The 15,268-nt window shown below is 22.4% G+C and overlaps 6 protein-coding genes across 6 annotated transcripts in view; 4 read left to right on the top strand and 2 right to left on the bottom strand. All coding sequences in view use genetic code 6, as the record gives it.

The window, feature by feature from the left end:
* Positions 1 to 194, bottom strand: part of TTHERM_001038805 (hypothetical protein) — a gene marked incomplete at both ends in the record, with an annotated part of 367 nt that extends 173 nt beyond the window's left edge. The window contains 2 exons of the mRNA XM_012800558.1: positions 1 to 16; positions 162 to 194. The exon at positions 1 to 16 is cut by the window's left edge and continues 173 nt beyond it. Of these exons, the coding sequence (XP_012656012.1) occupies positions 1 to 16; positions 162 to 194 (49 nt within the window). The remainder of the gene's footprint in view (positions 17 to 161) is intronic.
* A 1,624-nt stretch (positions 195 to 1,818) lies between these two features.
* On the top strand, positions 1,819 to 4,776 carry TTHERM_01038810 (protein kinase; the record flags this gene model as incomplete). The annotated part of the gene is made up of 2 exons (XM_001025983.3): positions 1,819 to 1,859; positions 1,968 to 4,776. 2 exons carry the CDS (start codon positions 1,819 to 1,821, stop codon positions 4,774 to 4,776), a joined length of 2,850 nt encoding a protein of 949 aa, XP_001025983.3.
* A 1,488-nt stretch (positions 4,777 to 6,264) lies between these two features.
* On the top strand, positions 6,265 to 8,109 carry TTHERM_01039810 (protein kinase; the record flags this gene model as incomplete). Its single annotated transcript, XM_001025984.3, has 3 exons — positions 6,265 to 6,294; positions 6,894 to 7,093; positions 7,209 to 8,109. 3 exons carry the CDS (start codon positions 6,265 to 6,267, stop codon positions 8,107 to 8,109), a joined length of 1,131 nt encoding a protein of 376 aa, XP_001025984.2.
* Positions 8,110 to 9,656: 1,547 nt separating this feature from the next.
* Positions 9,657 to 12,077, top strand: TTHERM_01039820 (hypothetical protein; the record flags this gene model as incomplete). Its single annotated transcript, XM_001025985.2, has 6 exons — positions 9,657 to 9,686; positions 9,757 to 9,889; positions 9,944 to 10,019; positions 10,071 to 10,752; positions 10,885 to 10,945; positions 11,005 to 12,077. 6 exons carry the CDS (start codon positions 9,657 to 9,659, stop codon positions 12,075 to 12,077), a joined length of 2,055 nt encoding a protein of 684 aa, XP_001025985.2.
* A 1,157-nt stretch (positions 12,078 to 13,234) lies between these two features.
* Positions 13,235 to 14,359, bottom strand: TTHERM_01039830 (NOT2/NOT3/NOT5 family protein; the record flags this gene model as incomplete). The annotated part of the gene is made up of 4 exons (XM_001025986.4): positions 14,131 to 14,359; positions 13,829 to 13,976; positions 13,497 to 13,700; positions 13,235 to 13,448 (listed from the first exon to the last, which is right to left on the bottom strand). Exons 1-4 carry the CDS (start codon positions 14,294 to 14,296, stop codon positions 13,235 to 13,237), a joined length of 732 nt encoding a protein of 243 aa, XP_001025986.3. The 5' UTR covers positions 14,297 to 14,359.
* A 744-nt stretch (positions 14,360 to 15,103) lies between these two features.
* The window catches only part of TTHERM_001039840 (hypothetical protein), a gene marked incomplete at both ends in the record, with an annotated part of 625 nt that continues 460 nt past the window's right edge, over positions 15,104 to 15,268 (top strand). The window contains 2 exons of the mRNA XM_012800559.1: positions 15,104 to 15,142; positions 15,216 to 15,268. The exon at positions 15,216 to 15,268 is cut by the window's right edge and continues 109 nt beyond it. Of these exons, the coding sequence (XP_012656013.1) occupies positions 15,104 to 15,142; positions 15,216 to 15,268 (92 nt within the window). The remainder of the gene's footprint in view (positions 15,143 to 15,215) is intronic.

A 15,268-nucleotide genomic window follows, 5' to 3' on the forward strand; every position in this document is an offset into this window, starting at 1 on the left:
TAATATTAATCTTCAACTTTAATATTCTTATTAACAATATTTTTTTTAATAAAATTTTTACAAGACATATAAAAATTTAAAAACTTTTAAACACTGATAAAAAAATGTAAAAATCAGATTATTTAAAAAATATCTAAAAAATCGATTTCATAATAAATCACATCTAAACAAACGATGGAATTTTTGAATGGCATCTTGCTATAATCAAATTTTAACCAAAAATTAAAAATACTTAAATAATCCCCAAATTACCTTTATTAAATCTAAACACTAAATTTATGCTTATCTTAAATCAAAATGACATCTTACGCTATCTATGTATCTATGTAAATTTGTAAAATTAATTATTTTTAATATTTAATTAAATCATATTTTTGGCTCCCATAGGATCAGTAAGAATCAGAATTCCTATGTGATGGGAGTTAATGAGGAAATATTTAAAAGGATAAAAAGTTTAATACATATAAAAATTTAAAAATTTTAAAAGAGTATTGATTATTATAACTTGGGCCTTTTATATGTGAATCAACGAGGATTTATTAAACTAAATTATCATTATCATTAACCAAGATATTTTTAATATTGATTTATTTTAAAAACTGAAAATATATTTGAGCAAATAAATTAATTATTTATAAAAGCTAATTTTAATTAAAATAAAATAATATTAAATACTTGAACTTATAAAATTAATTTAAAATATATTTTTTTGACTTTTCATTTAGATACATTTTTAAATTAACAAAATTAATTTTTTTATTAAACAGCAATTTATTTAATAATTTAGTTTTTAATTTTTAGTTTGATTGATAAATATTTAAGATTGTTAATCATAATTTGCATTATTTATTACTTGATTAAAATAGCTACTTAATTTAATTTAAAATTTATTAAAGAGACTCTTTTTTTAATTGATTAGATTTTATCATAATTTAGATTATTTTTTGAAAAAATTTAAATTCAATAACGATTCTTTTGATCTTTAATCTCATTTCGATTTAAAATATTTTTTAAAGTAAAATTAAAATATTTTGACAATCAAATGAATATCTCATAAAATTTAATTTTGTATAAATCAAAATTTAACTTAAAATTTTATATTTAAAACAGCATTTAAAATTTTAACAGTATTTTCTTTTGAAAAAATAATTATCAAAAAAAATAATTTTAACAAAAACAATCATATTTTTAACTTCTTTTAAATGTTTAGTTGTTATTTATATTGATTCAGCTTTCTAAAATATTTAATTATCTTGGTATTTTATTAAAAGATATATTTTGAAACTAGATTTTAGCAATGATTGATAAAATAATTCCACATAATAAGCATAAAAGTTAGATCATATGAGTTTATTCTTTTTTTAAAAGTTTATTTGGTCTTCTAAAAAAACTAACAATAAAATGAATATTGTGCTATGCTTCCATAGACTTTACTTTAACTTATGATTCGAAGGATTTTAGACATCAAAGTAAGGAATAGACAAATGTATATTGAATTGAAAAATATGAGAATATGAGAATTAATTGATTGATTGATTGATTATAAAAAATTTGTTATTATTATGGAATATTAAGTTGTTTTTTGTCAATATCTTAGATTATGCAAGGATTTTAGAATTGAAGAAAAGATAAAAGAAGATTCATAATAAATAAATATTAATATAAATTAATAACTGATCTTAATAAATAATTATCTAAGTTTGATCAATATTTAAATTAGTTAATAAATATCATTTAAAAAACTAGAGTGTTTACAAAAAAGCATAGGTAGGGGCTGATAAAGTTAAATAATATTTTATTAAAGATAAGATAAAAAAGATGGGAGGATGTTAATCTGAACAGAAAGAAAAGCCTGTAGAGTAAAATATTGATTCTTTATCAAAATAGCAATTATTTAATTCTATAATACTGAAATTCTATTTTTTACTGACTGCTGATGTATAGAACGATTATTAATTATTTAATAGGTTAGTAGAAGCTAAAGATGCAAGAGACGTAGTTGATTAGTACAATAAATACCAATCGATTGGTATTTAAAAAGAAAAGCTAGAATTCAGATACGTTTATGCATTCAAATTTAAAAATGAGCTATATGAAGTAGTGAAAGTTTATTTAGAGCCAGTCAAAATCCCTGATTTTAGATATTAGTCTGACACAAGAGATGATTGGGAAAAAATTCTTATAAAAAAAGTAAATTAATCTGATTATTAAGCATAACCAGAGCAGTAAAGTTAAGCTAACCCAAAAGAGGTATAAAGCAACGAAAACGACGGTGATGAGGAGGATGATTATTTATTGATGATGAACCTCTTAAATTAGAATACAGCACTAGTACATGAAAAATAGGTTCGCTTCTTTGAAAAGCTCAAACATCCTAATTTGGTAGAATACATGGATCATTATAGAATAAATAATCAATTAACTGCATTCAAAGAATATTGTCCTCAAGGAGGCCTTATCAAGTATTTGGAAAGAAATAAGAAAGAGTTGAATGCAGATATCCTTTTTGATTTGATAGAAGATGTATGTAACGCACTGAAATTTCTTTATGATAGAGCAGTAGTAGACTTTGAGCTTTCTTTGGAAATGATTTATGTTTCCAATAACATAATAAAAATAGATCTTTATAATGGCGTTAAGATGGATGAAAAAGTGATTCGTCGTTTACTTAATGAAGGCCACAAAAGTGATTCTTAAGTATTCAACAATCTCATTTTAAATTCAAGAGTTTAGATGCCAACTCATCAATTTAAACCAGTATAAACTGCTTAAAGCACTTTGAAGACAAGCTAAAAAACTAGAATAGTCATTGATGACCAAGCTCAATTTGTTGAATAAATACAAAAGAAATTTAAAGTTGATGAAAATAAAATTAATATTGACTTTGTTAGACTTTTTTGTCTTTACATTTTATTTGATTAAGATTTTAGAGTAATGCTTAAAGAAAAATAGGCCATTCCAAATACCAGATAATTTTCTAATAAGGGTTAAACATAGACTATGGCATATAAAGAAATAGATGTCAGTGAAATTAAAGAAGTAAACAAAGCACCTAAAGATCTAAAAGAATTTATGTAATGGACTTTAAATTAAATTAAATCCATCCGTCCAAATTTAACTGAATTACATAAAGAAATATAAAGAATTAGATATTAAGCTGATGTGATCACATATATAAATTAATTGTATATAAGAAACGCTAGCAAAAAATAAAGTAATTAATCTGAGCTTCCTGGTGATGAAAAGTTAAAAGGCTATCAATCTCATTACTTGCACACAACTATGTATGATGATTGCAAATAAAATGATGATGATGAGGATTTCAACGAATAAAAAGATGAGCTACATGAATCATCAACAAATGCTAAACAAATAATATTTAATAGACATTTAATAAAGAAAAGTGCAGCACAAAAAATAGAATAGGAGGAAGAAAGTGTCTAAAATTAGTTAAATAATTCCATTCAAAACTCTTTGAACATAGACACTGTTAGCTTTAATAATAATCATGACTCTGTAGACAAATAATAAAAGAAGAATGTAAAAATATGGGAAGAAGTTGAAGAAATTCCTTAAAATTAAATTAAAAAAATAATAAATCCAACAGATTTAATGAATGTTCAATTCAAATTCTATGAAGAAAATTATTATGTGGCTTCTTTAATTAACAAATCTGAGTATGGATTAGGTTTTAGAATCGAAAATGTCATTAAAAGTTAGCCAAGAGCATTGTGCTTAAAAATATCAAAAAGCAAAAGCTACAACCCCTTTTTAGAGAAGGAATTTACAATTTTAAAATAATTTGGAACTCCATATATAATTAAGAGCTATTCTTAGGTTCACATCAAAGGTCTAAATGGAATTGTAGTTGATTTATATAGTTAAAATCTATAGCAATATCTTATAAATTCATCTAAATTAGATATAGCTTGTTAACTTATTGAATTTTTACATTAATTTTTAAGTGGATTACATGAACTTCATGTTAAAGATATTATTCACAGACAACTTTCATTTGAATCTATTTGCATCTAATCACCTTCTTCGAGCGCTCAAAACAAAACCATTGCTAAAATCTCTAATTTAGAACTAGCTATTTAACTTAAGTCATAAAATTATATTAGTTCTGATATACCACTCAATTCTTATAGCTCCCCAGAAATGAGAGAAAAGTAAGCTTATGGTATTGCATCAGATGTATTTTCCGCAGGAGTTATCATTTTATCAGCTCTGTGCAATGTCTCTCCTAAAAAAATTCAATCGATTGCCTGTCCCGATTTGTTACCTCAAGGCAAATAAAATCTTTATGTCAGTCATATTGTAGACTAAAAAGTAGACTTATAATAAAGTCACTATCAAAGAGTGTTTAGCAAAATCTAAAAGAAGTAACCTAAAGATGAACAAAGAAAGATAGGTACATCTGAAACAAAAGGCACTACCGAATCTAATATATTTAAATCTCATTCTATCCTTGTCGATAGCTCACCCTCATAGAGTAAAAACTAAAGTAAAAACGAAATAGAATTATAGTAATCTGCAATGAACTCTCAAAGAGTATAGACATCGAGATAAAATATAAACTAAAAAGGCTTAAGGGAAGTATTAGGAGAAAAATGTCCCTAGCTGATTATTGACACATTTGAAAAAATGATCTCTAAATACCCTCAAATAAGAGGTAACTGCTCTGACTACCTAAGTGATTTACAAAGATTAAAAAATCAACCTGAAGTTATTAACTATGTGAACATGCAAAACAAGCAAACAAGACTAATCTGAATGAAAGTTAAATAAATAATAAAATTAATAAATAAATATTTGTTTATAGCAAAATTAAAGATTCGAAACGAAGGATTATACAATGATAATGATTTCCATGTTAATTGCTTTACAATTTTAATCATTTAATAATAATCAATATAATTACTTATTAACTAATACTATACAATCATCAATCAATAATTCACTTATTTTACTATATTTATGATAATCATATATTCGTATATATATTTATATTTAATTAATATCCTTTGATCAATTCAATTAAATTCTACGAAGCACTGAATAAAAAAATCTTTGCTTACATAACAAAATAAATAAAAAAGGAATTAATTTACATAAAGAATTATTATCTATCTATAAATTAATCAATCTTTTTATCTTTGTTTTTTGTTTGGCGGAATTAAATAATTAATATGCAAATAATTTAAAAATATACTAATTCCTTGCTTGCCAATAAAATAATCTATTTGCTTGATATCATTTATTTCAATCTATTCCTAATAAATTTTACTAGTCTTCTCACTCTTCAGAAACTATACTTTTGATATTATCTTAAGTTCATTCATATTTTATTAATTTATCATTTCAAATTATTTCTTTGTAAAAAACTTAAAATTCATTCATTTTTATACATAACAAGCATAATTTCCTTTATAAACTAATTGCCATATTTGTAAATCAAAATTAATGTTTTTATTCTTACTTAGAGCTACTAATTTTTCTTCAAATCATTTAAGTTTTACTCAATTTAAATATTAAGCCAATATTAATTATTAAAATTATTTTTTTATTTATTTATATGGGGTTTTAATATTTTTTTAAAACGATATTCAAAAAAATAAAAAATTTTAAAGCCTTGACTTAGCATTTTTATTAGATAGCAATTAATTTTTATACCTTGCTAATTCAATAGATAGAGAGATTTAGTTATAGTAAGTAAATTGGTTAAATCAATTATTTTGTCTTTTTACTCTATTTCTGAAAATTGTAATGAAAATAATGGATAAATGAAAAGCGTAATATTGTCTATTTTAGGTTTTTTATCTATTTTAGATAAATTTATAATTATTCTATTATAATAAAGAAAAAATAATTGTATTAAGCATGAAAATTAAATAGAAAAGAATATTTGTTAATTAGTTGGCTTGTATGATTTTAATTAAGTAAATAAAATCTTCTATTTCAATTATCTATATCAATTGAGCAATGAAATATATTCTACCATCAATACAAAAATTTAATTCAAGTATTTAATTGATAAATCTTTAAAATTTGTCTTTTTTAATCCAGTAAAAATGAGTGCCTTGCTTCTATTTAAATTCTATCTCAATATAAAATTTTAATAATAAAAATAATTTAAAAATAAATACTAATAAAAACACAATCACAAGAATCAATCTAAAGCATTCTAATTACTGCTTTATAATAAGGTTTCCTTATCAATTCTATAAAAACAATACACTTACTTGCTGGACTAATACAAGAATGGGCTAATGTTGCACTGCTGATAAAAAGGTAATTAAAGAGATTTCTATATCTATTATAAGCTGAACAAACTTAATCTTATAACCAAAAATTTTGTTCATAACCAAACAATCTTAACAATTATTGATAATTCTTCATATTTGAAAATGGTAATAATATCATTCAAAAATACTCGCAATAGCTTTTAAAGCAATTTTAAGAGACAAAAATAATCACAAAATATTTGAAATGAAATAATTTTATTTTTTAAACTTTGATTGATGAAGAATTTTATTTATTTCAGCAAAATTGTTTGGAGAATGAACGAATTTGGTAGCATTAATATTAAAAATGAATAGTTAAATTTTATACTGAAATAAAATTTACATCCCAAAAATGCTATGAAATCTGATGCAAAATCAAAGAGAAAATTTTAAAATATTGCTGGATAATTAAATTAAGAATTTTTTCATTGATTTTTTAATGAAGTTAAATTCATGCATAATAGAATAACTTAGAACTGCTGGCTAAATTTGGCTAGTTTTTTATTTAATATTTAGAAGAAAATCCAGCAATTTTTCTTAAAATTGATTTGATCTAAACCTTATAAAAAATTTTAATTTATTAAATAATTTTTTATTCATTAAAAGAATAACAAAAAACAATTGAAGTATACCAATAAGAGTCTTCAAACTAGCGAACGCCAACAAAGCATTAACCGCAAATCAATCAAGGAAGAAATCCGTCACGTAGAAGAAGAATAACAATAATAAAATAATTTAGAAAACCTCGAAAGTTCAATGGGAAATTGTTGTGCTGCAAACGAAACTGTTGTTCCAGATGTTAACAAGTAATTAAAATTCTTTTTTTTTTCAAAAATTCAAAATTTTAAAAATTGAAAATGACAAAATTTCAAAAAAAAGCCTTAATAAAACATTAAATTAAATTATTTTATCTTAAAACAGTAGTAATGAACAAAAATAACCTATGCCCAAGTAAACAGTTGAAGAGATTTTGAACGATTTACTTAAAAACGAAAACGAAGAAGATAGATGTTTCTAATACTAAAACGAAAAGTACATCGTAATTAAGCGTGTTGAACATGAAGAAGAAAAAGACTATGTTGAATACATTCTTAAGAAAGTTAGCGACGGTTAAAATTACTCTTTGAAAATATTAAAGAATCGTCAAAACTACTCAGAAATAGTTGAAGAAATTAATGCCATTTAGGAAAAGCAATAAGTCCTCAAAAACGATGCCATAGTCCGTTTCTATGGTTACAGCTTTGCTGGAAATTAATTGTGTGTTTTGCAAGAAGGTAACAACCAAGGTACTCTCAAGCAATTCATAGCAGCTCCTTCTACCAATGCATCTGCTAATTTGGTGATTAACTTCATTATCGAATTATATGAAGCTCTTAAGGAATTCTACAAAGAGTCTATCTATCCCTAAGTAATTACTTTGGACAACATAGTTATCCAAAACAATCGTATTAAAATTGATACTCTTGGTGTCCTCGACTTCGGAAAGAAAATTACTTACAACGAAAGCTAAGACTAAATCTAACGTATCATCTACGAAAACCGTATCAAGGAAAAGAAGAGCATAAAGGAATCTGGTAAAGTAGTTATGTAACTCCTTCTCCGTTGCCAAGATGAAAACTTCCAAGAATATTTATTCACTTAATGTCCTTTAATGATGTAAAACTTCTTCTTAAACATTACCAGCGACTAATTAGAAAGAAGATCCACTGCCGTCGAAGCTGCTCAATAAGTTAAATTAATGGCTTAAAATCCTCAAGTCATTAGTCTAGTTAACCAACAATATTTCTCATCTTTAACTTATAGCCAAGCCAAGTTTTACTGAGCAAATTGTTAGCAAAATCCAAACTTTTATCAAATTTGAATGCATAATGACAAACAAAATCAAATTTTCTCTATAATAAATTCTATTATCCCCAATATATAAATAAAGATCAAATCAATCAAATAATAAATAAATAAATTATCTATAATCATATTAAATTAATTAATTAATGTATAATAAATATTCCTTTTACAGTATTCTATTCAATATGTCTTAAAATATTATTTTTAATTATATGAAAATCAATTTATTCATTTGAAGCTTTTATTTGTTTTTTCTATTTTTATTTAAAAAAAATCTATTTATTGACTTTTTTAAGATTTGTATTATTTTTATTAATTTGTATTATTAAATAGAATATTTGCAAATAATACTTCATGTTGCTTTTTTATGTATTTTTTCTATAAATTAAATGATTATTTTATCAAAAAAGGTATTTAATGAAAATTTCAAATTTCAACTGATTTTTTTATTTTATTCAACTAATTTAATTGAATTAAAAAACAATGTTTTCATTAAAACTAATTCAGGTAAGTAATAACATTATTTTTTCTAAAAAATAATCTTAATTTACTTTTATAGAATAAATATTATTGATAAATAAAAGGTTAAATATTGCTTGCAAAGAAATAATTATTCATTTAAATACTTTGAAATTAAATAAATTCCGTTAATATGCAAGATTAGATAGGGTTTTATTTAGGAAAATATAAAAAATGCTTTTTTATGAATAAAATCATTATTTTCCCATAATATTTTTTACAAGAAAGTTTAAATTTTTTTTTTAGTTTTTTTATTTTATTAAACTAATTTTATCATTTTATTGATTTAATTAAAATGATATTTTCAAAAAAATTAATAATAAGAAAAATTTTTATTTGATTTAGTTGATAATTGTAATTTATTTTTATGGATTGATGGGTTTGAATAACAAGGTTAAAGATTGCTTGATTGAATGTTTATCAAATACTTGTAAGTTAAATAAATTATATGCTTATTTTTTATGGACAAGATTAGATAGGTTTATATTTAAGAAAATAGAATGCCTGTAAATATAATTTAATTAATTAATTTATTGATTTCAACAAAGGATGCTGATAAAATAATTTGAAAATTAAGGAGACAAAATTAATTTTATTTGTTTATGTTTTAATAATGCTAAGAATAATATTTAGATTGAAAAGATTTGAGATGAAAGTATTTAGATTTTTAAGATGATAGCGAGTAAGCAAAATGGGAGTGCTTTCGGTTGGCGTGTAATAAGAAAATAAATATAAATTTAAGTAGTAAATTTTATTTTAGGTGAAATTAAGATGATTTGCAAAGAATTTAGTATTCAATGTATATAAAGAAAAGATAGTAATTGATAACAGAAAATATTAATTAATTGATTTGATCTTATTAATACCAAAATGCATATATAAATTTGAGGAAAACAAATAAACCAAAGACCTTATTCTTAACCAATAAATTATTCTTATTAAATTAATAGAATTCATCAATAATAAAAGACCTTAATAGCAAAATTATAATATAAAAATATTCATATGGGTTGTTGCTCAATATCTCCTACAAATGTAGACAAGCCAACCAGCCTTACAGCTGTTTATAGATTTTCATTAACTTAGTTTTATTTATTATATATAGGATGGGTTTAGAGTTGAACTCACCGAAGGCTTCAAGCAAATCATTAATCAGAAATCAGATCATGATGATAAGATTTTTAGGAAGTATAATGAGTTTATAGAATAAGAAAATAGGAAGCCATAATTGATTTCAGGTTAACTCAAATTTCAAATAATTTCAAATTGAAACTAAATTTTTAATATTTTAGTTTTGGGACGAGGGAGAAGCGTTTCTCAGATGAATGGGACAAACATATTGTAGTAATAGAATAGAATCAATACACAGTAATTTGATTGAACTATTTTTATTGATTTTTACATTTTATTTCTTTATAGTGAGAATATTAAATATTGGTATCCTCGTCCTTCTGTTTAGAGTAGGACATCTTTGTCTCCTTTAAGTAGATCAAGCTATATAAAGAATGAAAACATGCCAATTTAATAAAGTTAAAAAATGACTTCTTCTTATATAAATTAAGGAGACAATAGGTTTAATAGAAGTTATTCTGTAATTAGCTCTCAAAGAAGCAGTTAGGGAGCTATTTATACTTAGGTATCGCCTCTTAAAGTATCTCCAATTAAGAGCAATCCATCTCAAAATAAGCAATCAATTTTAGTCGTCAATGATTTGAGTTGCTAAACTAATTAAAATCATAGTTTTCAAGCTATTGCTAATAATCCTAGCAATCAAACCAACATATGGAATTAAATTTCTTAAGAAATTAATCAATTTACAAGTAAAAAGAATAGGCAAAAAGTTAAAATAACACTACAAAGTGATAAATGCTAAGATTTTTCATAAACAGAATAAATTTTAAGCTAGCTCACACCCTAGTTGGCTAACCAAGGTATTATTGTAAGCTAGCAAAATATATAGTTTGTTTAAAATAACAATGGAAACAAACAACTCGAAGTGGAATTACAGATCAGCTAAAATTAAAACAAAACTGATTTAGAAGAAAATATCAACTAAGAAAATGAAGTTGTTAATCAAGTTTAAGAATTCACCTTACAATAAGTAAAAATGAATATTTTATTATAAAAAAATTTACAGCTAAAATAAACCAATTAGGAGAACAAATGATAATTTGAAAACCTAAAAATTAATTAAATTTATTGATAATTTTAATTAAATTTTATTTATAATTAGGAATCATTAAATACTTCTAAAGTATCAAGCACAAAATTATAAAAGGGAAATCAATAAGCATGTAAAATTTTGTCAACAAATTGTATTGTTTTTTAATAAAACTTTTATTATTATTAATAGAAGAAAGCGAAAAAGATATAAATAATGATAAGGAATTTAATTAATATTCAAAAGGCTCTGCGGATTCTGTTGCAAGTAATTACCAGTATAAAAAAACAAGCAGCAGTAGGATTAGCACAAACAATAATAGCAGGATTGATTTGGGAAACAATTCTAATCACGTCTCTGCAAGCACATAAAATTTAAATTTAAAAAATAGTTTACAAACAAATACATCTTTGTACAGCTAAATATCATCACAGTAATAATAACAGCTAAAATAAGATAAGCAATAATAACCTTAAGAAATTGAAAATGACTTAAAAGACGATGGATAAATTGACGATCTTAAAGCCCTTTAAACTAGCAATTAATCAATCTAATAATTTAAAGAAAAGCATGAAATTTTAATGAATAATTTACAACAATTAAAAAAATCAGCAAATGAAAGTCTGAATAAAAGTAAACTCAGTCACCTCAAACCTGATTTTTGTAACCAAAGTAGTAAGTTAAGTAGAAGCAATTTGTATGATGAAGACTCTTAAATGAAGTCATAAATTATAGAGAATAGCTTCTCATAAGCTATGAACTCAAACGGTGAAAGCAAATCTCATCAAACTTTTGCAGAAAGTATCAAGAAATGCCAAGAAATTAAAAAATATCTCTAAAATAAAATAATCACAGAGCAAATGAATAAAAAATTAGAGATCTAAGACGAATCACTAAAAAACAGTAGAGCTTCTTTCAAAGAGTAAAAAACTAAAAAAACAAACTAAATTTTGCAAGAGATATCTGACATGATTTAAAATTCATCCTCAATTTATTCTTCTCAAAGTAATTTTACTAAGTTTCATGCAAACAGTAGTCAAAAGAAATAAAATTTACAAAATAATGAAAATGACGCTTCAAATAGCAGCTTCAATAGCAGTTAACAAAGCTTTTCAAATAAAGATAGTACTAAAATAAGCCAATTATTAACTAAACTTGATAAATTAAACGAATCTTATAAAAGACTCAACTTCTAAATAGAAAGCGAAATATAAAATTCTAAAAGCTCTTCTCTATCTTCTTTAGAGTAAGATCTTAAAAATTGACCAATTCAAACAACAAATAATAAAACAAAAAATCAACATCCTTATTTTAATCCATGAAAAACCAATCTGTAAATAAATAAATAGCAATTATATTCATAAATAATAACAAGACAATTAAAATTTAAAATTGTATATATTATTAAAACTCATTATATATAAATCAAACTGTAAATTATTAAAAAATACATTTATCTGTCTGTTTTAATTTTTATATCAAAAAAAATTAGCTACTTTAAATTTATTTCACAAATCTTTATTTATTATTTAAAAAAAGTATTTAATTTATTCAAATAAATTAAAAATTCATCACAAATTTATTATTTATTTAATTCTAATTACCGTCTAAGCTGTAAGTTAAATTAAAAAAAAATAATTTTTTGGGAAAAACTCACACTTAAAAAAAATTTTTAAAAAATACTAAAATTAATTAAAAAATTAATAGAAAAATCATAAAAATTGATATAAATTAAAATAATAAATAATATTAATTATTTTCTATTATAAAATTATCTATTTTTATATAAATAATATTCAAATATATCAGCCTTTCAAAAAAATAGTGATCTCAATTCACTAAATTTTTGAATGGCATTTAGCTATAAATTAAATATTTTTTAAAGAAAATATTTAAAAGTTTAATAAAAAAAATCTTTTTTATTTTGTTTTCTTAAATAAATTTCTTAATATTAATTTGAAACTAGATAACTGGTAGCTTATTTTTTGAATAGCTTTAAAATGAAATAATATTATATAAAATAAAGATAAGACATATATAATAGTAAATAGAAGGAGTTTGGAAGAGAAAAATATATATATATACAGCTTTGAAATTTAATAATGTACAATTAAGCTAAATATTTTTCAATAAATATTTATTTATTAATTCATTTATTTATTGATTGATTGATTGATTTATAAACGTTATTTTTTTGTTTATTTCTTATAGTTGCTAAATATTTTAACTTTGTTTGCTTTTAATATGGTATTTTGTTTAAATCGTGCATAACTAATTAATTTAAATATTATTAATTATTATATTTGCTGTTCTTAGTGGCTTTATTGAGTATTAATTATACACTCTAAATCATTTTGATCATCTAAAGCTCAAATAAGTAAACTAATTATATAGTTTGTTTGGTAAATTATAAAGTTTTAATTCAAATTTGCTTATTTTAATCGACTGTCATTGATTTCTCAAAATCTGCTAAGGTTACCAAATCTTCTTATAAATTCATTTCTATATTATCAGCTTTAAGGGTTTTCCATTCCTTGAAGTTAAAGAAAGAAAATTTATATAAATTTTTGCCTACTTCTTCTATTTCTTTAATCCAAGTTAGCATATTGTGATTATATTTCCACCCTTTTTCGTATCTAAATTGAAAATAATTTAATATTCATGCAAAACTTTTTTAAATTTACAAAACTTAGACTGCAGCGAACTATTGCGTTTCATCAGGATAGTTGTAAAAGATGTAAAAAAGAGTATCTTCAGGCAATTTTTTTATCAAAGTTGGATTCAATTGAACTTGGGGCTTTTAATAAGATTAAGGAATCTAAAAATTAAGAGCATCTGTTTTTACAGAAGGATTTTCTGCAAAAGGAGATCCAAAAGTTTAGTGAATCCTATTTATTTCGCAATAAAATTGATGATTAATTGAATTTAATTTAATTTGAATATGCATGCTAAGTTTTTCTACTTGCTGGCTTAAACTAAAATTATTAACAAAAATGAAATCAATTTAATATTTTACAGTCCTTCCTAATTCAAGTTTGTGATTCCTGTTTAAGGAATATCCATACCAAAGACATACATTTACTTTTCATTGGGAACATTTTTTAATTCCTCCATTTTTCCTACCAAAGTCTTCTTCTTTTTAGAATCATCGTTAAACTAAGGATCTTTTCATAAAAATCAGTTAAATTAGCTATGAAATAGTTTAGTCAATTTAATTATTTCCATTTTCAAGCTTAAAAATGAAACAAAATTGGTTTTTTTAAGACTAATCTTAAGAAAACAATAAATATTTAAATTTGAAATAAATGAACGCAATACTTAGTATTTAGGTCTATTGATAGCCAGGAATGCCTTGATTTAAGATAGGAACTTGTTGTGATTGCTAAAGTTGCTATTATATAAGAATTTAATGCTATGGCTAAGGTTGCTAGATATATTGTGCCTAAATTGGTTAATACATTGCTGGATATCCTCCTTAATTCATATTTAAAAAGCTATTTATTAATTTCTTTTCTTTGATAATCCTTATTATAAATTGAAATTTTTATTAAAATAAATAATTTATTATTTTTTTGTATTTATTTTCTCATAACATCATGAATGATACAAATAATCTCAATATCTTTCAATCTTGCTTAGTTTAACTTTATAATGAATAAATAGATAGATAAATAAATAATTCATAAGTAAGTCTATTATTTTATAATATGTTAAATTAAAAACGACATTATAATTTTTATTCATTTTATTACAAATCATCAAACATTTCATTTAATAATAAATAAACTTTAGTTAAATTAAATTTTTTTAATTTATGTTCTTAAAGAATATTAGTAAGTTTATAAAGTCTATCTAATTATTTTGATAAAATGAATTTCAATAGTAAATTTTAAAGAAATCTAATTTTTTTAGTGTTATTAAGTTAATATTATCTCAAAAAAGCAAATAACTTTTAATTATAAAGTATTAATCACAAAAAAGATTTATGAAAGCTAATTAATTATTAAAAGTATAAAAATTCATATAAATAAGCTTTCAAAAGTATTCCAAAAGGTAGCTAAATTAATTTTAATTTAATAAATGATTGGTTCTAATCTTTCAAATATTAATTATTTATAATTTTTCATTTTTAATATTTATTAATTACAAAAAATAATTTAAATTTTACAATTTTAAAAAATAATAAAAAAGTAGTATTAGAAAGAAGTGTTGAAAAATAAACCATTATAAAAAAAGAATATTATCTAAATAATTGGAATTAAATAAATAAATAAATTTAGGAAAGTTCTTAATGAGCTAGAAACTATATTATATAATTTTAAAGAATTAGGTAGTATAATTTTACTTATTTAATAAATTATCTATGATAATTAAGTCATCTTAATATATACTTATTTACAAAGATATCCTTTAAAAATGATATCAAATAAAATATAAGAGGAAAAGTGAGGTCTGG

Source organism: Tetrahymena thermophila (assembly GCF_000189635.1).
Source record: "Tetrahymena thermophila SB210 genomic scaffold scf_8254085, whole genome shotgun sequence".
NCBI classification, from domain to species: Eukaryota; Ciliophora; class Oligohymenophorea; order Hymenostomatida; family Tetrahymenidae; genus Tetrahymena; species Tetrahymena thermophila.